Raw genomic sequence first — 20,630 nt, 5'->3', positions numbered from 1 at the left:
AGACTTGTTGACTCATGTTTTTGAGATTTATCTCCAATTGAAAGGATTTGAAATGTCTTGAAAATGGGAGATAAACATCTACATTTGCAGAAATATGGAAGCTGGTGCTTCACTAAATTAATGCCAAATTGCAAGATGTATGAGGAAATCACTTGCAGGCAATGCCGTGACAAGAAGTACCCTAGTTTGGACACCCAGCTCTGGTGTCTTTCTAGAACCCCTACATTCTCAAAAAAAAAATTTTTTTTTTTGAGATCTTGCATATGGAAATGTACTAGCTATTCTAATATTGTTCCCATTATTGGTAATACTAGGAACAGCAACAGACTTAATTTGAAATTAAAGAAATGCATGTTTTGTAATGTAATTTGCAGCAGTTATTTTCTTTCTGAAAATAATGACATGAGTGAAAGTTTCTAAAGTCTGTCCCATGCTTACGCTGCTGTATCAACAAACAGCTCTTCACAGTGTCCGTATAAAGCAGACAGAATATCAGCAGTGAAGCCAGATTCAGACCCAGAGCATTTAAATGACCAGGCAACCCAATCAGCCATTCAAGTAGCTAAGAGCAAAGCGGTACTGCCATGTGGCAGCCTGTATTTATAACCTCTGTATCCCATCTAGGCATGAGCTCTTCTCATATGCTCATTCTGGTTTACTATTTCTGTTCTGTACAGAAATAGACAATGGACTTCATTCAATCCTATTGTTGTTGTTTTTTCTGTGGGCTGACTTTGGCTGATTTTGTTGCACTATTGGCAATTTTACTTATCCAAATATAATAAGGAAGAGTGAGAACCTAAATGATTGATAGCAGCGTTCATTGAAATACTAGTGGTGTTAGGAATTAGTGTGTTCTCTCCCTCCTTATAATGATCCAAAATTCAAGACTCTGACAAAGAATAAGCACAAGGGAGGGTCTGGCTCATGCCTTCCTTTTCAGCAAATGCATCCTTGGGAATAATTTAAATATCATATTTCAGCCTTGTTTTACACACAGAGTGGAGTGGAAAGTAACTGCTGGGTTTGTATTGAAGGCAGGGGGTATGGTGGGAGAATAATTTTGCTAATCCTTCATTTCGGTCTAGCTGAAGTTCCCTATATCCATGAGCCCAGAAAGAGCTATTGCCTGTTTTTCACACCAAATGACCTCACTCTCTGGGATATCTTTGAACAGCATTTCTTTCAGCAGCTACCTGACATTGCCTTTTGGCAAGTTGTCCTAGCTGAGTCCTAGTGAATTATAAGCATTGCACTGGGACATGCAGGTTTCTACAAAAGAAGAAAGCTTCCTTCTTGCCTGGATGCCGGAACTCAGTCTCTGATTTTATATGGAGGGAGTAGTGATAGGGTGGAGGGTGACAACCAGTAAATGCCTATGGCTGTGAAACATTTGGAAACACTTGAGCACAAGCACTTTTCCATTCTTACCCCCTCTGCTGCTTTCTCCCAGTGCAGAGGACTGGAGGGTGAAAGGCTGAGATGAACTCCTGAAGTGTCCACTTAGTGAAGAAAAAGGGACAGTTCCAGGGAAAGCCCAAAGAAAACATCTTCCTCAGCTTTTCTTCTCTCCCTTTCACCTTTTTGAACTCAGTCATCATGTCATATTATGAAAAGGAGTTTGGACTCATGTTTTTTTCCTCCTTCCAACATAAATCTGTTACTTACTGCTAGTCTGAAGTGAGTGTGTCAGTCCCCTGTACCTCAAGTGCACTGGCCCTGCTCCCAGACACAACTCTCTGCCTCCCCACCAGCTCTCCTAAGGGATGTGAGGGAAGGGGACACTTCCCTGCTGGATGACAACGTAGTGAGTTAGCCCCATCTGGTTTGTGGTGTGGGGTACACAAACTCACATCTTCCCATCATGTGAAAGGAGTGACATTCAAATCCAAAGTCAAATTCCCTACTGCAGAAGTGGTTCAGCAGTTTCTACCTGGAATGTGTTTGAAAAAGACAGCAGAGACCTCACTTCAATGTCTTACCGGAAATTCAAGGTCTGCACCATTGCAGCATATTCCCCCTCTCCCAGTCTAATGTGCACAGTCAGCACTGAGATTCACTCCAAGCCTCAGTGGGGGACTTGAGTCCCTTGACCTACTGGCCCAGAGAGGAGAGTGTAACCAAGTCACTCTGACAATAAACACAGAAACTATTAATAAGATAACTCTCTGGCTCCAGCAATCTCAGCCTTTTAGACATAAGGAGGATGCCAGGTGAAAAGAATATAGTAGTGACAAAGGGTTAAATAAATGTGAACTGGGCAGGATCCTGCTACTGTGATTCTTTTCCATTGTTTGCTATGAGGTGCAAGCACTTGGCTGTGCAGAGAGAGAAGGTTTTAAGGGGACCCAGAATCTGGGAATACACTGCTTTTAAATGGCTAAAGCCGATCTTTAGAGATAGTGTTCCTGCCCACTTCATTGTTAATACTTCAAGCCATCCATATTTTATGTAATCTCAATTTTAATGTCAGCAAAACTTGATTACAGAACCTCTAAAAGTGAATTTGCAGAAGAGGACAGTGCAGTCTCCTTTTTTCAGTAGCACTGACAAAAGCAGGGGAGGGAGGACTTGGCAGCCAGCAGTTTAGAGCCTGGCATGTCAAATAGGTACTAAAGAAGGTTATCAAACTGGTGTACATGCTGCACAGAACATTACCTGTCCAACTCAGGACATCTTTGAAAGGGTGCTTGCTACAAGGGGATTAGGACAGTGGAGTGCTTGGTCCTGTTCCCAGAAGCAGCAGCCAAGTACACCACATTCAACACTAGAAGTTGTGAAGGGCACAGAATTAAAGCTGGTAACCCAAAGGGAAAGTGTTCTCCTTCTTAGATTGCTACGCTTTCCTAGAGGGACACCATTAAAATAGAAGGGGTGGCTGCAAACACACTCTGACAGCCAGTACATCTGAAAGGTCAGATTAGATTGAGCACTTAGTCTTTATCCATTAGCAGAAGCTAGTAAATCAGAGAGTAGCAATGGCCAAGAAATAGCTGTGTCTTTGTAACTTAACCATGTCTTAAACCAGATTGAAAGGGCTTCAGGAAATCTGAGGGCTCTAGATAATACTCTAGATAATGTGAGAGCTGCTTCTCCATGACCTATTTGATAACCCTCCGCACATAAGGATGTTTACAGGCTGGGTGGCAACTCAGATATTTAGCTGTGCTGAGATGACAACTTTACGAGGTAAGAAAAATAGCACAGCATTTTATTGTTGTTGTCATCGGATGTGGGTGCAGCTTTGAAAGGTTGCCGTAGCAGTTCTGTCAATAGGACTTTTTGGAAATAAAGATTTTTCTCGTTAGGCCCCAGGCTGCATTAATTGTTTGGAGGGTGTAATTCTTCATCTGCTGTTAATAGCTTGCTAGAAAAAAACAAGACATGAAGTGTTCTTGGAACAATCTGTTCTAAAAGCGTAGGAGCACACCAGGTGGAAATTATTTTAGAAAGGTTTTTGCTTTGAAGGGCTGCTGAACAGTCCAGTGTTTGTGTTTGGTGTGTCCCTGCTCATAAAAGCTGGATATTTTCAGGGTATGGCATAATGGACTTCTGTCCTAGTCTTCTAGCTTGCTATTCTCATACCCTAACAAGAAGCTCACATTTGTTGGCATGAGAGCACATGCAGCACTTTTCTATACTTTCTGATCACCTTTCCAGTTGTCCTGTCCATTAGAGGCAATGGAGGTACTCCTGGAATTCAGCAGGTTCTTCTTGTTTGGAGGAAGCAAAAAGACTTCCTTTGGACGTACAGGGAAACATAATTCTCTTACTTTCTAAAATGCTTTGTCTCATTTAAACAGTCTGCATGGATATGCCTCCAAGCTTTGTTGTCACTTTTATCTGTTATATGTCCAACTCCCCCCATGGAATTGAAAAAGAAAAAAGAGAAAGAAATCAAAAACCTTCCTACACTTGAATATGTTGAACACCTTTGAAGCAGATCTTAATGTTTATTAGTTCTTGCTTTACCTTGATTTTGAAAAGTTAAAGAAAATTTCTTTTATATTTTTTGTGTGAATTAGCATTCTGTTGTTTTTACTAAATATGTCTGATAATTAAATTCTATTTCAATCTATTTTTAGCAAATCATAGAACCATAGAATAATTTTGGGCTGGAAGGGATCTTTAAAGATCATCCAGTCCAACCCCTCTGCCATAGGAGGGGACTATATTAACATGATGCCTGGAGAAAGTCTAGTGTAAGCGTTCTCATTTTTCTCACTCTGTTTAAAGAATCTTCAGCAATTTATTTTAGCTTCCAGGAAATTAATAGCAAATTATCTTAGATGATTACATAACACTATAATTCTTCTCTATTTCTGGGGTAAAGAACTATACATTGAGAAAAATTCTGATATTTAATTACATCAAATGTTCAAGACATTATATGAGAGGAACCTATTTACCTTCTGCTCCTGCAATAGCTACATCCTTTTTAATATTTCTGCAAGGTGAGGGAGTATTTCTTTTCATATTTTACAGTTAGTGAACTGATTCTCAGAGAGGCCAAGAAATTTGCCAAAGTTCATAAAGAAATCAGTGGTGAACAAGAAACCAAAGTGAACTCTCCTAGGACAAGACTAGCACTTTAACAATGTCTGGCATTGCTCTCTGTCCAACATCCGCTTGATTTTATCTATTCTTTCATGAAGGTTCTGTTGTTCTTATAGTCAGAACTTAAAATGTTTTCCCCATTTACAGTGTTTGTTCTCTAAAGAACTTGTCAAAGTCTTCTGGTTTTCTTCATCATCGAGTGAGAGGGCAGTGTTAGAAGTAGCAACCATTTAACCTTCCCAGGATATATCCCTCTTTTCCTAGTTCCATGCCAGCATCTCGAACTACTCTGCCAAACCCCATATATAGCAAAAGTGAGAGAAAGCAGGGAGTGTGTTCCCTTCTACTCCACCAGTTTTGGTCCACACATAGCAGAGAAATCTCTGTGTGTTGGTGGTGATGCAGATTTTCTTCCGGTCCCACCCCTTCTGTGAATTGGCAATGGTAGCCCCAGTTTCCTGCGCTAACACTTTGAAAAAGCTTGCATTTCATGAGCAGTACATCACCCACTGCTTGGGAATGGTGATACAAGGAAGAATCCATCACAGAAAGCAAACAATCTGCTACATTTTTAACTAAGATTTAAAAGAAGAAAAAAAATAAGGAAAAAAATCCATATAGGTCTTTCCTCTCTATTTGTCTGCTTCTGAGGACTAAGCATCAGAGCAGATCTTCAAGGTGCTCACTCCAGGGAGAGGAGGACAGTTTCTGAATTTCTGTCTGTGGCCCATGGAAAGGACAGCAGCACAAAAGAGTGTGGGTGATATACCACCTTAACTTTCAATCAAGCTAAATTGAGAGCCCCATGCCTGAATGCCCTTCCTGCCATATCAGCCCAAAAAGCTTATGGGAAAAGGGGGGACAAAGACAGGAGAGCAGCCTGCTCTACACAAGGAACAGTAAGGAAAACTGCTGCACACTGGCACATCAGGACAACTGTTGAGGGAAAGCAGCTATATCCACTCAGGATAGCAGTCATGTTCCAGAGCCAGGAAGATGGGCTTGGCTGCTGATAGCCAGGTGGCTCTGTACCAGAAAGCAGAATGGCAAGAGCTCTGCATTTCAGTGTTTTGGAGAAACCAGGAAAGGGTTGGGGTCCTAGTAAGTTCTTTCCTCAGGAGAGAACGTAACACATACGCAAGAACTGTGGGCCTAAGCTCTTTCCCCAGCTCTGGGAAGATCTCCCAGAGTCCTTAAAACATCATTGTTACAGATCAAAAATTACTGATCCAACTGAATGATGCTAGTGCTAAGCAATCCAGTCACTTTGTTCCCTCTGTATGTAAACCACATCACTTTCCTGAAGTTAGATGCAGGACATAGGTGCATTTGGCACTGTCCACCACCAGCTGAGCCTTCTGGAGTCTTCAGGACTTTGATTCAGACTCTTTTGTTTGGCAAATAGGAAAACTGAACGCATAGCAGTCTGCACCAGTTGAACCTTTATTTGCTTCACACATAAAGCCTATCTAATGTCAGCAAGCAAGGAGTGTTTGTGAATGAAAAGCTGCACACACATCTGTTGGTTTTAAGAAAGGGGACTGCAAAATTTTCTTATCCTCTCATGCTCATGCTCTTATTGTGGCAAGTATTTTAAATGTCAGCTCCTCAGGATTATCTCAGAGCTGTATGACCAATTCCCAAACTATGTGCATCACTGGGAATACCAGTGGTTCCACAGCACATCCAAACTCACCCTGAAACACTGCAAATAAAAGACTGTGGGTTTAGGATTGCTTTTTAAACCAAACATTTATTTTAAAAGATAAGAGAATGGCTATTGTCAAGCTAAAAGCTGAAGACAAAATTACTATATATATGGTAGTTTTTAAATGTATCAGTCATTTATATTTCTTTATGAGGAAAAAAAATTGGCTGTAGTTGCAATCAGTCTTAATTCATTCTTTATTGCTGCTCTGGTTCTGTGTTATTTGAGCTGGTTTAACTGTTAAAAGCGTTTCAAATGTTCACATGGTCTGCATTACATTACAGAATAAAAGTAAGTACAGCTCACCAAATGTAACTTTCTGAAATGTAAACCACATGAATTTGATTTCTTTGTGGTACAACTTTAATTGGGTTCAGAGGTCTTTTGGTCTTACCTGTCTATCTGCTCTCTGATGGCCTGACCTGATAAAGCTAATACAAAGAATCTGCGAATGTGATCCAAACTGATTACCCTCAGTTACAGTACATGGCTTTATTCTTGACAGTAACGGCCCTTTAGCCTGGTTCATTTTGAGGCTGCAAGTTTGAACCCTGGAGCCACCACTGAACTGGGAGTAGAAAAGTCACAACTTATATTGAAAGATTTTTGCCCTTGCAACTCTCCAAGATGAGAGAACAGGAGGGAACAAGAGCACCTAAGTGCAACAATAAGTGATCATGTCCCTAGAAAACCTGCATGAGCATGCATACAGATGTTTGCCTCACAATGCCACAGCAAATGTCACAACAGAGAATGCATCCAATGCACTATGTAACAGAGAAGGAACTGTAAACAGAAATTCCAACAAAGTCTGAAACCTTCAGATACTGATCTTAAGCTGATTTCAGATTGTTGATTTTTGCCTTTTTTCCTATGCTGCATTCCCTTGATGAGTCATCATTCACTCATCAACCCTCCTCTCTGTTGCACTATGTTGTGCCATATGCCTTGCTCGAGTGAAACAGCAGAACTGCTGCTTCCCACCCAGAAAAGCACATCAATATCTCAGCATCAACATGGAAGGCACTGTACAACAGGTACACCTCATATCCTGTGACCCAACTTGTAAACATAGACCTGTATCAGCCTGTGGGAGCAGATCTGGAATTAAGCAGACAGCTCAGGAGAAATGTAAGTAGAAAAGGAGCAGTGTGCTGAAATACTAAAAGTCCCTTTGCCTGGTTAGATCGTTTTCTTGGTTTTGCAATGCACTGCCTTGATTTTGAAAAAGTAACATGAAAAAGATTCACAGTGCCCACAGCTCTTGGAAGAAGATACCACAGAAAGAAACATTCAGTAGACCCAGTAATAAAACAACATAACCCAATATTGAACATTACTCAACTGAAACTTCCACTGTAATTCGTAAGTTTCATTCAAGTAAGTAAATCAGCAATAAGTAAAAACATTACAAGTCATCTAGTTCTGGCAAATTACATTCTGTTTTCCCTACTGGAAGACACACACACACACACACACACACAAACCCTTTCAAAGCCAATGTAGCAAAATTTTTAGGCTAATATTTTACATCCCATTCCCCAAACTGTTGTTTTTGTCATTTTTTTCTGCAGTTCTATTACTGAGCATTGTTCTGTACTGGTAGAACTGTCCTCCCAAGTAATTTCCACGGGTGAATATATGAGCAATAACAAATGAGGTCCCTTAATTATTTCCAGGTTTTTCCAATAAGCAGTGTTGGACAGAGAGCTAAGAGTGGTATTGCCATCATGCAAATAACAAGGCAGGGCCTGTAAACATGGCAGGGGCGTCTCTATTTTCCTGTTCGTCTAATGGACAAGGAGGAGGAGTAAGAAGGAAATTTATACCTCAGTGGCAGGGTTTTATTGTAACACAGAACAGTTTTTTTGTCTTGGAGTCATTTACACCCTCTTCAAGGACACAGCTTACAGCTTCCCAACTTGGTCATAAGGAAAATTGAACATTTCCAAGGATGCTTCTTCCAAAACAAAAATTGATTTTTTTTTTCCCCTAGAGGCTTGAAATGTGGTTTTGTGCTTTTGTTCTCAATCCCTGTTTTCCTTTATATATGGAGTTTTGCTTCCCTCTGTATTTATGGGTTCTGTTTGAGTCCAATATTGTTTCTAGCATTTGCTTTATAGGACTTAGGGCCCCACAACCCTTGATTTGCATTAACGTGCAACAAAAAGCTCCATGCTACTAGACTGTGTACAGAAAAAGACCAGACTGGAAGGGACCCCAGCTTTCCCCACAGAGAAATATAGTTTAACTTGATGGATTCTGGAATGAACTTTGCCTATTATGTTTTATATAGATTTTGAATAAATCCTCTGAGCCACAAATTTCTTATTGGAACAATAGAACTATATAGAGGCCAGGGGAAAATTTGGAAGCAAGTATGGATTTTATTCCCTGTCATGGAGCCCAGAATCCATATCTTTCTCCACATCCATTTAGTATGGCACAAAGCGAACTCACTGACTCCTTTCTCCCAACTTCCTTTGCTACTTCACAGTAGAAATGTTATTCTGCTTCCTCTTTAACTTCCCTATAGATCAGAAACAATTCAACAGCACTCTAGGTCTCTTTCCTCTGTGGGCCTGGAGCAGACTGCAGAGAAAGAAGAAATTAAAGCAGACTAAAAAGGCAATTAATTGTAAAGAAGTAACATTTTCACATAGCTCTTCCACTTGGTGTCTGTATTAACACACTCTGATTAGATAATCTACTGGCTACATATCTTCAGTCTGGACTTAGTTTACTACCTGTGCCATGTAACCTCAGACAAACAAAACCACTTGAAACAAGCACAAATTGAGAGAAATAATATGAAATCTGTTCAAATTTGATCTCCTTTGATTATCAGATTATCAGATTATTTGAAGACAGTTCATGTCTTCAAATGTTGTAGCTGTATATCAACCAGAATCAGTCATCCATACCAACCTGTTGAGTTTAAGACTTTCTTGTTTGAATATTTAAAAACTACTGCTGCCTTTTGCCCGCTTTCTTTATGTTCATTTACATCTGCTGCACAAAAAAGCTACATCAGCTACTCACATCAATAATGAATTAATGAAGTCCAGCATATCCAAAGAGAGATTCCTTCACACACATTAAGTCAGCAGTTCATCTCACCAGGGACAGTTTCCAATAACAGCTCAAAAACACTTGCTGAGAACACAAGCTTCAGTCATGAATACGTCAGGAAAGCTTTCTGCATGCAGCTCTGCCCAGATGCTCCAGGAGAGCATCACTATTCAGATTTTTATATCTCTTACACATCTTTCTATGCAATACCTGGGACAACCCTACTGCATGTTCCAAGCCAGGGACTTATGGCATGAGAAACCACTTGTCAGAAAAGGAAGCCAGATATTCAACTGTAGCTAGCACTTGCTTCCAAAGTGCTTAAAGGGTCAGAGGGCAGCACCTTGCAGCTGAATTGTAGTGGTTGATCACTCTCTAGACACCTGAGGCAACAGCTTATCTAAGATATGACAAGCAACATCCACCATACAAGGACTAATATGTTGTCTAAATGTCCAGCTGCAGGTGTGAAAGGGAATGCTCACAGCAGTGTGAGCTGCAAGCCCAGGTTAACCAACCAGGAAACCCAATTCATTACTCCAAGAAACTTCTCAGTATGTATATCTATTTGTATTCTTTTTAGGTCATCTTACTATCAAAGCTGTGATCACCCTGTCTTTGGGCAATCACAGACATATCGATAAGGATGGGGGGGGGGGGCCCGACACAGTGAGGGGGCAAGAAGGAAAAAAAAAGAAGCCCTAAATAAACATGCATAATGCTTGGAATGCTGAGAAGAACAACATAGCTCTAAACAAACACCGAATGGTTTTCAAGGAAAATTGTGGATTCCTCAATGTATACAATGATCCCAAAGATGTTAGGTTGTATTTGAACCCATGTCAGAGATCTTTAGGGACTATTGGATGTATGTAATCACTCTCAAAACCACCATGAACTGAACAAGTGGTTCAGAACAACTGCTCTGCTAAGAAGATAGAAGTGATATATCTGACTTCTAACCAGTTCAAGAAAATTCTCAGTCGCTTGAAGAAGATTTACGAAGATCAAAAGGAGCACCAGAAGTATTTCTGTGTAGGATCATTTGATGCTAACCATGCCTTTTTTATTTTTTTTTTTACATCTCACCAAAAAAAATCAAGAGATGAGGGAACAGAAAAGTATAAAGACACAAGCAAGACAGGTTAGAAAATGAACAATAAACACAACTTTTTCTTGTATCACATATGTGTACACATTGCATTTCAATCTGTAGGGTTAAAAAAGAAGAAAATTACTTTGAGCCCTCACATTTACAGCAATAGTGAGCCTGGCTCATATAGTTAGAGAACTAGATAAAAGTAACATAATATTCAGAATTCCCCAGGAAGTGCATTCAATTCTCTTAATACTGTCAAATAAGCTAGGGATTTAGATTTCACTCATTTTGAGAAGTGTTCACTGCAAACATTTTATTACCTCAACAAGTTTTATGGACCCTATCAGAACAGCTGCGATTCACTTCACTTGCAGCAGAGGAAGCTGGTAATAGCTCAAAGATTGCCCCTTTCATTTCATAAACCAATTAGGCCCTGGATCCTATGACTGGAGTAATACAACCCCTTTTTTTACTGGCAAAATTCCACTTCATTTATGTGAGCTTAGAATAAACGTCTCTGTTGGCAGAATACAGATGGTCATAGCAGCAAATGTTTCTAAAATACACTCTCTAATTTGTTCTTTCTTCCATGGAACAGTCTTCCTGCACTCTCAATCTACCTGCAGGTTCTGTCTAGCCATCAGTGCCTTGTTCAACTCAGCAATTTTTTGCTGAAAAGTGCTGAGAGAATTTAAACTTATGATTTACCACGTGAAACTTTGTTAGAAGGTCTCTAAAATGACAAATTTATTTAAATTATTTTTTCCTTCTAAATCAAGATTAATTTCATTTTTTTAAAAGAACTAATTTTTATGATGTTGTCAACTTAGATTTATCTATGCCCTTGATTTAAATTGTTGGTCTTTTGGGGTTTTTTGGGGTGGTTTTTTTTAAATGTGTATTTGGCCTGTCCATAAGTATAAACAGAACTATATAGTCCCTAAATGGGACTGTACTGTACCATTGATTTTGAAAACTCATCAGTTAATAAGGAGGCCTGCTTTTACAGGTGGTAAAATAGGATCCGTATACTTTACACATAGTCTATAATTTCCCCCAGGCATTTTTCTCTGAACTATAGTAACTGGTTTTCATCCAGGCACCAGATTAAAACAAACAAAAAAACCAACAAAACAAAAACAAACAAACAAAACCCCCCAAAACAAACAAAAACACAAACAAAACCACCAAAACAAAATAACAAACAAACAAAACTTCCAACCATTCAAAAAAAAAACCACTGGCGAGACAAACCATGTAAAATCAATGTGTTGCCTGTTCAGTACATCAGTGCCAATTCCCTTATTGAAACAGGTACAAACATAACTTCTCAGTGAGTATCTAAAGCTTTATTAGAGTTGTTTGCACATAAAGGTCTTCCCTTTTTACTCAACTCATTATAGCAATTGTGCCATGCCCAGCAAACCTTTAAGCCCGTCTCTGAAATGATATGGTGTAAGAGAGCATCCCAAAGCTTGCTATTTCTCTGGAACCTGCGAATTATGCTCTTAAATGAAAAGAAATTTAAAAAAAAAAAAAAGGCCTTACAACAACCTAAATCTATATTGTTTGAGTTAGAGTTTTACTGTGGCTTAGTTACCTGTCAAACAGGCTGACACTTGGATAAAACACATACTGGAATCATGCATCAGGGCATGTTAAGTGCAAAGCCATGATGAAGAACAGAGCTATGTGATTTGGCTAAGCAGAGAGAGCTCTAATGAGCTTTTTCTGGTCTAGGAAAGCTTGATCTGTCATATCAAACCCACTGCAACTCCGAGATCTTCTTCCATCCAAAAATGATTTTACATCTGTTTTGGTTCAAAAAGTCATATAAATCAGAAGCTCTGCCTATAAATTTTGATTACACCTTTAAAGATTTATACAGTGTGTATTATATATATATATGGGAGGTATGTGAGAGATATCAGTCACTAAAATTGAGGAACAAATGTTAGATTCTTCAAGTTCTGTATATCACATTTAAGTCCTATTTATGACTTTCTCTGATGTGAGAGCCAACCAATGCCTATGAAAGTTCAGTATTTCTGTTCAGATACAGTTATAGGTGCAGTACATTATTCAGACATTTCTTTCCTATGGTTCTTGGGTGGGACAAGCTTTTCAGGACAGAAAGATCATGATCCATTTCTTAGAAACAACTTGCATGAGAATTGGCTTGAGTGTGGTTTTGCTGCCTATCTCAAACAACCATCAGGAGAGGACTGGTTTCCCTTCATAATGAAAGACAACAATCCTAATGAGAGTCAGTGGCCAGTGGATCACACAGTATCCCTGATACTTTTTTGTGTATGTGTTCTTGCTGTGAGAAAGCAACATTTCTAACAATCTTAGGAATTCTGTCAAGTAGAAAATATGAAGCGTAAAATACTGTGTTCATTAATAAATTTAATCAACATGTATAACAAGTGCATAAATTTCAAGTAACAGTTGACTTAAGTCAGATAAGAAACACACTAAGCTCTCTCTGTTCCAGGTTGACAGGCTATTTTTTACCGAGCTAATGATCCTATTTTCAGACCCCTGAAAGTCACCTTGATATAGGTCGGTACTTTCCAGCCCCGAACTAGACCTTACAGTAAGAAAGAGTTTTTGGAAGGCATGGGAGTGTGTGGCCGGGGATAGAAGAGAGAAGTTGTGAACAATCACCCCTGTGCCTGACACACAGACTAGTGCCCTTTGCTCTTTTTCTTCCTGACTCAGCAGTGTCAGGAGAGATTGAGTCAGCAGCTCCTGAGCATGCCGATGCAAACAACAGAGGAGGCTGGGGAGCAGACATAGCTTCTAAACATCACAGACAGAGCAGCACAGTTTGATCTGCAGATCAATGTGTGGACCTGGGGAGCAGCTTGCTAAAACGGATGAACAGCTTGAAAGGATCCATCTCATTTTCTCCCTCATCATCCTCTCTATTAAATGTAAGCTATGAGACAACTCGTTTCTGAGAAAGACACTCTTGTAATTACTTCCTATGTAATTCTGAGCTTCCCAGAGGCTCGTGGCTGCGCACAAGTGGCTTGATGGAATTCTGTGTTAAGGTTGGCCAAGGCAGTAGAAAGGACTACAGAAAACATATCTTAGCATAAACAGAAGAAAAAGAAGCAGGAACATTAAGCAGCAATTAAAGCCCAACTTTGAGTATAAAGACAGAACAAAATAAAATTTTGACAGAATGACACTCTCAGATGCTCTCTCTCTTCCCACCAATCCCTTTTCCTCCCCTTCCAGTGATCTAACTGGTGTTCTTACATCCTGCACAACCAAGACTGTGGAATGGACTTGATCAAGTGACTGAGCGGTCATTTGCACTCTTGTGCATCTCTCACTGCACATTTCTTCTCATCTCACAATACAGTGGTGCTTTAGTTCAAATACATAAGTTGGAACGGAGGCTTTTATCCCAGATTTCCTGAAAAGGGAATTAGCCCTTGAATTTAATAAATGCACATCATTCCATGGCCTCTTCAATGCCACACACTCCACTAACTTACTAGGAGCTTAAAGAGAGACTTTTTCTTTTATGTACAAAGACCCCTCTCAGTCACCAGCCTATTTCAAGTGCCTTCCAAAACCAGCTTGATTATGGAAGGGTTTCTGCCCATGATTGTCTCTTATAGGAGTCTTTTCTGTTTCATCAAGCTATAAAGGATGATAGCAGTATTCTCTGAGAACTTAATCAGCAGTTGCAGTCTCAGATATCTTGCACTATCATAAAAATCCTGTGCTCGCCACAGAGATGATCTATCCTTCTGCCCCATACTAAGACTGAGGAGTCTAAGACTGAGAAGCTTTTTTTCATTTCCCAAATCACCAAGGCCAGTCACAATGAGTCTGCTCTTTACTGTGTCACCAAACCTCTGTTAGTCCCATTACAGGCAGTTTTCCTGACTACTCCATTTCCCACATCCCTCTGTTTGAAAAGCATTAAACCCCATGAAAAGACGATAAACTGGAACCACAGAGAGACATATGGCATCATGAGAGAGAAGAGAGAGGGACAGGAAGACAGTGCATAGATATTAAAACGAATGCTGCATGTGGGGACTGAAAGGCTGTTCTTCCGCTAGTACCATGCTTCTTCAGTACATCAATGCACCAGAGGCATCTTCCAAACCCCTTTTGTTGCCTTCTCCTACCTACTTGCATTTCACCAAATGTGGTTGAAATTTTCCCCTTCTGATGCTGTGCCAGAAGACCACCTTATCTCATTAAAAATGCTCTAGAACATAATAATACATAATAATCTACATCACATTGTTAGTGCTCTATGTTCACTTTGGAGCCTGAGTTCACCGAAACTTACTCTCTCTCTCCGTTTAGCACAATGTTAACAACTTGCTGCATCTGTGACAACCCTCAATCCTCTCATATTCTCTATGAGCTGCAGAGCTGTACCAGTGAGTTTCAAGACAGAATAATTACTAGTTATGTCCAATACTAGCTTGAAAAACTAGTTTGAAAGGAGGTTACCTTCTCCAGGAATGCTGAGTTGTTAGGTTGCAGCTACCTGCAGTATTTGATAGTCTGAAAAACGCATCTTTCCTAGCAAAAGATGTGTCCAGATAAAGCAACCAGTATACTGTGTTGTGATCAATTTGTCTGACCAGAATTTTCACACATTGCTGTATACTCAGCCACAGAAAAATGGAGTTATTTTAAAAAAGAAGACAAGCACTGCTATTGTACAGCATAATTCAGAGTCCCATATCTCAAGCTGATTCAGCTTATCTGCTTTTCTATACCTATGACAAATGTATGTCTTATATCATTTTTTCTTCCCTTCCTACATATGCCGTACTGCTTTCCCTCCATGTATCTTATCTCAAAATGATGTGCTATTAATCAGCCAATGACACCCTTCACTGCTAAGTGTTCCTCAACTGGTTTTTCATCGGCACAAGTAGTTACTAGTTACAGCATTCCTCCCACATGCCGAAGCCTTGGTGGAGAGGGAGGAGGGATGGCAAGGAGGTTAGAGACTGCCTTACCAAATAAATACTATCTAAGCTGCCATTTTGCTGTAATGGTAATGTTGCTCAACAAAACACACACGATAAGAGGAAAGTGAGACTGCACTCAGTCTTATTTTTAAAGTTAATAAACTTCATGCTCCTCTCTTTTTTTGATTAATCTGGCTGGATGCCTGTTCAGTAGTATCTGAGGCTTAATACCTGAAACAATGTGTGTATATACGCTGTGCCAGTAAGGCTTGCCCAACAATACTCATTCTGTCCTGTTTTCCCATGTGTTGTGTCAATATCGCATTTTATATGCAAGACCCCAGAGTAGGGGATAGGAAAAAAGAGAGGTATGGAGGGAAGGAGGGAGAGGGATGGAGGGAGAAGGAGGAGAAAGAGGAGAGATGAAAGTAGGGAAAACTTACATCCCTTGGGAATGTCAGCTGCTATAAACTCGCCCACTCCTCACCATGAAACGAGCTGTGTGCAGGCACAGGTGGGTCCCATTCTCTATTACTAGAGCCCAGTCTACGAACAGGGGCTAAATGAAGACTTTCATTGCTGTTCCCTGTTTTCATTGGAGTAAGGCCATCATAAACATTTGCAGGTGGCTTGGCCATAGTCTGACACTAAAATATTTGTGGTTGTGATAAAAATCAGAATATTGCTACAAGATGGTTCTATATAACCTTTAGGGCTTGATCCTGTTCTTACAGAACTCAATGAGAGTTTTACCCAATTGCTCTCTGAGGGTTTTATTGCTCATTAAAAAGCATATTCCCTGGCACAATTCTTCATGGTAAGGACTCATCTGCCCTTTGGGGTAGCTTCGGATGATTTAAAAAAAGGAGAACCCAATCAAAACTCACTGATTTGAGCACTTAAGAATTTGGGCTTAAACAGCTGAACCATCTCAACTTTGTAAGGCCAAATCAAAACAACCAAACTTTGAAGAACTCAAATATTTTCTGAATCCATCTGGATTTTTCTTCAGTTGTCTATACCAAAACCATTGTCTGGTCTGTATTGCTCATTAAAGAGTCTTAGATATAATTCTTAGCACATTTGGAAGGATAAGATGAAGATAAATGGAAATGACAAGATATTCTCTTTGAATAAATAAAACACACCACAGAGAAAAGACTGAAGGAAAAGAGGACAAACAAGGATGCTCAACACTTTGGCAAGTAAATGAAGTCGAAAATGTAGCAATTATCTCCTAGGACACACCATGAACAAAAAACAAAACCTCCTAGGAAGAGGGAAGAATGGGGAACAGAGTATGCTGGGAGTCACACCATAAGTCTCATTCACACACCAACTCACACAGAGACTAAAATGCTTGACAGTTGCTTCCCAATAAAGCAGCTTTAGACTCAGACTTAGGAAACATTTGTGTGTTTCAGTCACAGGGAAGAATTAAGATATGTCATGACAAAATTTCCCAAATGACACACACCACTGACTAGGAAAAGGCCTTTTTATCCACAACCCCTCTAACTTTGGAGATTCTAATCACCATGGCCCCAAACCAACACAAACTTAAAACCTGACTGACAGGGTCTTGCAAAACCACACGCAGTTTTTTTCTCATTATATGGAAACAATTGTTAGGAAGCCAAGTACAGCCCCACATAAAACACCTCACCACTGAGTATTAAAAGTTGTTTGGGTTTTTTTAATGTTTTTAATTAGGATTATAATTACCACTAGACCTATTAAGTCACAATTTGAACAGGAGCTTAATCATCTTTAATGCAAATAATGGCATTAGTTCATGTTTTTCTTTCTAAAACTGTAAAAGAAAGTGTTTCTTCCTCCCTCCCTCTCTCCCAACCCCCTGTCCATGAACAGAATGAGACATATATAAGACAAACACTTTCTTGGATTCATAGGCAAATTGTATTGCACACGAAATCTCAGTGAATACTGTTACATATGTGTTAATATGTAACACATACAAAGGCACATCTATCAAATATGTTTACCTGACCTATCCTATCAGACTTATGTATTAAGAACCAAATCCTGAAACAGTAGTAAAAATGAAAAGAGAGGAGCTTGGCCAGGAGCAAAAAACTGGAGCAGCAGATGGAATCCATGTTCTGTGCATGACTGCATAACCCTTCCGGAGAGGTCAGTGCCCTGGGCCATCCCTGCTACCACAGAATACATAGAGCCTGTGGCCTACATCCTCCCCCAACCACCAAGAATCTTGAAAGAAAACACAAGAATAACTGGATTTTGAGTTTTCAATGTCAGAATTTCGCTTTTCAGTTTTACTCTGAAGGGACTGCAAGTTGATCATCAATTATTTAGACGATGACTGGGGACAGAAGCTGCTTTTGCACCTACCATATAATGGATGTGACCAAATTACAAACGATAGATAATGAATCTAGATTGCTGCTTCTTTCTTAGACCACTAATATATCTTTTTATCCATACATTTTTATGCATAAAACCCCCCAAATTCTCAGAGCTGTGTGATGAAAAACTGTACCCTCAAGCCATCTGGGCAGTTTCTGTAGAATTAAAAACAAGTTATTGTGACTTTGAGAACCTCATGCTTGCTGGAAGTAACCAAGTGTACAAAACATGGATGGTTTTGTTCACACAGTTCTCTAACATGAGCACACAGTTGGCATTCAAAGCAATACAATAAGCACCCATACTGTCAATTTATGGTAATAAATATGGATCCATAATCACAGATTGCGCAACTGTTCACAGAGATCACTGTGCCAAACTCCATTTATTCTTATGGTCTTTTTGTCTTCTAGTATTCCTTAATTAAACAGAGTACATAGAAAATAGCCCAATCCCACAGAGCACTCTGAACTCCCGTAGAAGGAAGTGAAAGGATCAGCTTCACAAACACTTTTTCTTTCCAGAGCAGTTAGAGAAACATGGACTTTGAACATAAGAAGATAAAAACAAAAAACTGGATGGAGAATGCAGACTTCCCAACAAGTATAGCATTCTACCCTTTTTGAACCAGAGTGTCAGGTCTGGAATAACCTGGCCATTCCCACACAGTCTGCAACACAGGTTGCAGGGGTCCTTGCTGCATGCTGGCAGGGTCAAGTGCAAACACTGTAACCTGAAAAACCACAAGAACAACATCTGGTCCTGCATGCAGCTGAACTTTAAGAATGATGAGGACAACATCTGGACCTACATGCAGCTGCTGCAGCCAGAGAATGGGAGAAATGAGAAAACGGAAATGGACTCACCCAATCTGTCGATTTGTGGAAGGTGCTTGTGTAATGACAGAACTGGACTGTGGAGATGGCATGGCTTGTTGAATCACAACGCTGGTGTCATGGTTTGGCATTCTTGTGTTTGTCAGCTGGTGAGATCCAGGTCCTGCCATCGCTCCTCCAACTGTGTTATGCATGGAGATATTCTGTGAAAAGAAGAGAAATGGGAGATGGTAGAAGAAAATGAAAAGAAATAAATGTCTTATCTTGGTTTTCTGTTCTACAGGAGTACAACTAGAAACCTGAAAGTATCAACAACATGGTTCCAGGTAAATCCCGAGTCAATAGATCTTGTTATAACCTACAATGATAAAGAAACAAAAAATAACTATTTATACTTTCAAGGGCAATATAAACAGAAAAATACCCTCAAATTGACTAATCACTCTTCTGTGACTCTGTCTTGTGATTTATAATGGGGATATTCAGCACACTGAACACCATATGAGTGCAGGACACCCTGATTTACTGCATGAGTTGTTTAGTGTGTACTAGGTCTGCTTAGACTGACAAGCAAATCAAGTTTTACAGTTATAAAGTAACCAACAGTATCCCATACATCATGAAACAGCCATTTCTATTAGCCTCCGTATATTTTATAGAGCAATAATATCCCAGAGGGTTAGAATAATAACGTTGTATTTTCACATATATAACCTTTGCTTCAGGTAGTTCAGAGCTCTTAAAAGGTTCTTACAAAAAAAAGTTCACAGATATCTCATATCCACTGAGCAAACAAGCCACAAGAGACCAGGATACTACTAAGGAAGGAATCATGGAATAAGACTTCTCTCCTGTTATGGCTATACATTCAATACACACTGCTGCTAAACCGCAGGGTTTGACTTGGCCTGCGTTTAAAAACAAATAAAACTCTCGAGCCAGAGATAACCCACAGTGTATACATATGAAAAGTGTGGTATCCTTGAGAGCATTATTTTTCCTATCAGGCATCAACATGTGGATTGTTAGCAGCAAGAGGAAAAGAAACTTTCCGTTGTCACCTCATGCTAGGCTGAGGAGAAGGGGAAAAAAAACACCTTTATATGCACACTGCCACCAAGACTCAGATAAAGCATCTCCCTGACCACTGCAATACGCAGGATTAAAAAAACCGAAGTTATATTTCATTCAAAATCCTCACAAAAAAACCAATAGATAAAGTTGGTGAGAAAGGAAATTCAGAGCTCTGATCAAATGTGGAAGACAGAAAAGGCAGGCAACATGTTGAATCCTAGACTTAAAAGAAAGATTGTATTCTGATATTTCTCATGGGAAAGGAGAGCTAATAATTAGAGGACCCAAATTAAAAGCATTATTTGTCATCCCCCTATCTCCCAGTTTTATATATTTCATGTGATTTCCAGGATAGTGTGGACACAGGAATCTCTGCTTCTTTTACAGAAGTTGTTCCACTCTTCATTAACACATAAAGAGGCAGAGGTGCTGCCTACAGTCACATGGTTAGACCACTCAGACAGAATGAAGAAGACCCAAGCTCTGAATTCCTCTTCCAGTAAATAATTTACACATTACGAATCAGGTCTAGAAGCTCCTTATTTTCTTAAGTATTCACTTAAGGAGCATGAACTGCAAGAGGAAGCCAGACCAAGGAACTTAATCCTAATTTATCATAGCACAGCAGTATGTCATGACCATCAGGCAGTAACCTTAGATATATGGAAACTTTTCCAAAAGAAATTCTCCCTCTTCTACCACATTCCTATTTAAATGTCACTTCTTCAACAGATTACTGTTTTCTGATTAAAAACCTGCTCAGTTTAATGTATATATATATATATATATATATATATATATATATATATAAAATATCAGAATTCAAACTTGCACTCACTTTTTTGATCATTACAAGATTTTGGAAAAGCAGGTCTAATATCTATCCATAAGCAAGTAAATATTTTAATGCTATCACTTCCTAAAGCTTCTCCTTT

At 39.5% G+C, this 20,630-nt stretch overlaps 1 protein-coding gene and 1 long non-coding RNA gene across 10 annotated transcripts in view; one reads left to right on the top strand and one right to left on the bottom strand.

Moving 5' to 3' along the window:
• CREB5 (cAMP responsive element binding protein 5) overlaps positions 1–20,630 on the bottom strand; it is a 256,030-nt gene that overhangs the window by 155,726 nt on the left and 79,674 nt on the right. For all 8 annotated transcript variants that reach the window (XM_027639345.1, XM_027639339.1, XM_027639340.1 and 5 more), the window contains one exon: positions 18,652–18,824. In XM_027639345.1, the coding sequence (XP_027495146.1) occupies positions 18,652–18,824 (173 nt within the window). The remainder of the gene's footprint in view (positions 1–18,651; positions 18,825–20,630) is intronic.
• Positions 7,063–13,376, top strand: LOC113945307. 2 transcript variants are annotated; one of them, XR_003527032.1, is made up of 3 exons: positions 7,063–7,302; positions 12,934–13,001; positions 13,164–13,376. It is a non-coding gene; the product is annotated as an uncharacterized LOC113945307 (long non-coding RNA). The 2 variants fall into 2 exon arrangements; XR_003527033.1 differs by having other exon boundaries at positions 13,161–13,376.

Source organism: Corapipo altera, unplaced genomic scaffold (assembly GCF_003945725.1).
Source record: "Corapipo altera isolate COAL_440 unplaced genomic scaffold, ASM394572v1 44, whole genome shotgun sequence".
Taxonomy (NCBI): domain Eukaryota; kingdom Metazoa; phylum Chordata; class Aves; order Passeriformes; family Pipridae; genus Corapipo; species Corapipo altera.
This window is presented reverse-complemented; position numbering and strand designations above follow the sequence as displayed.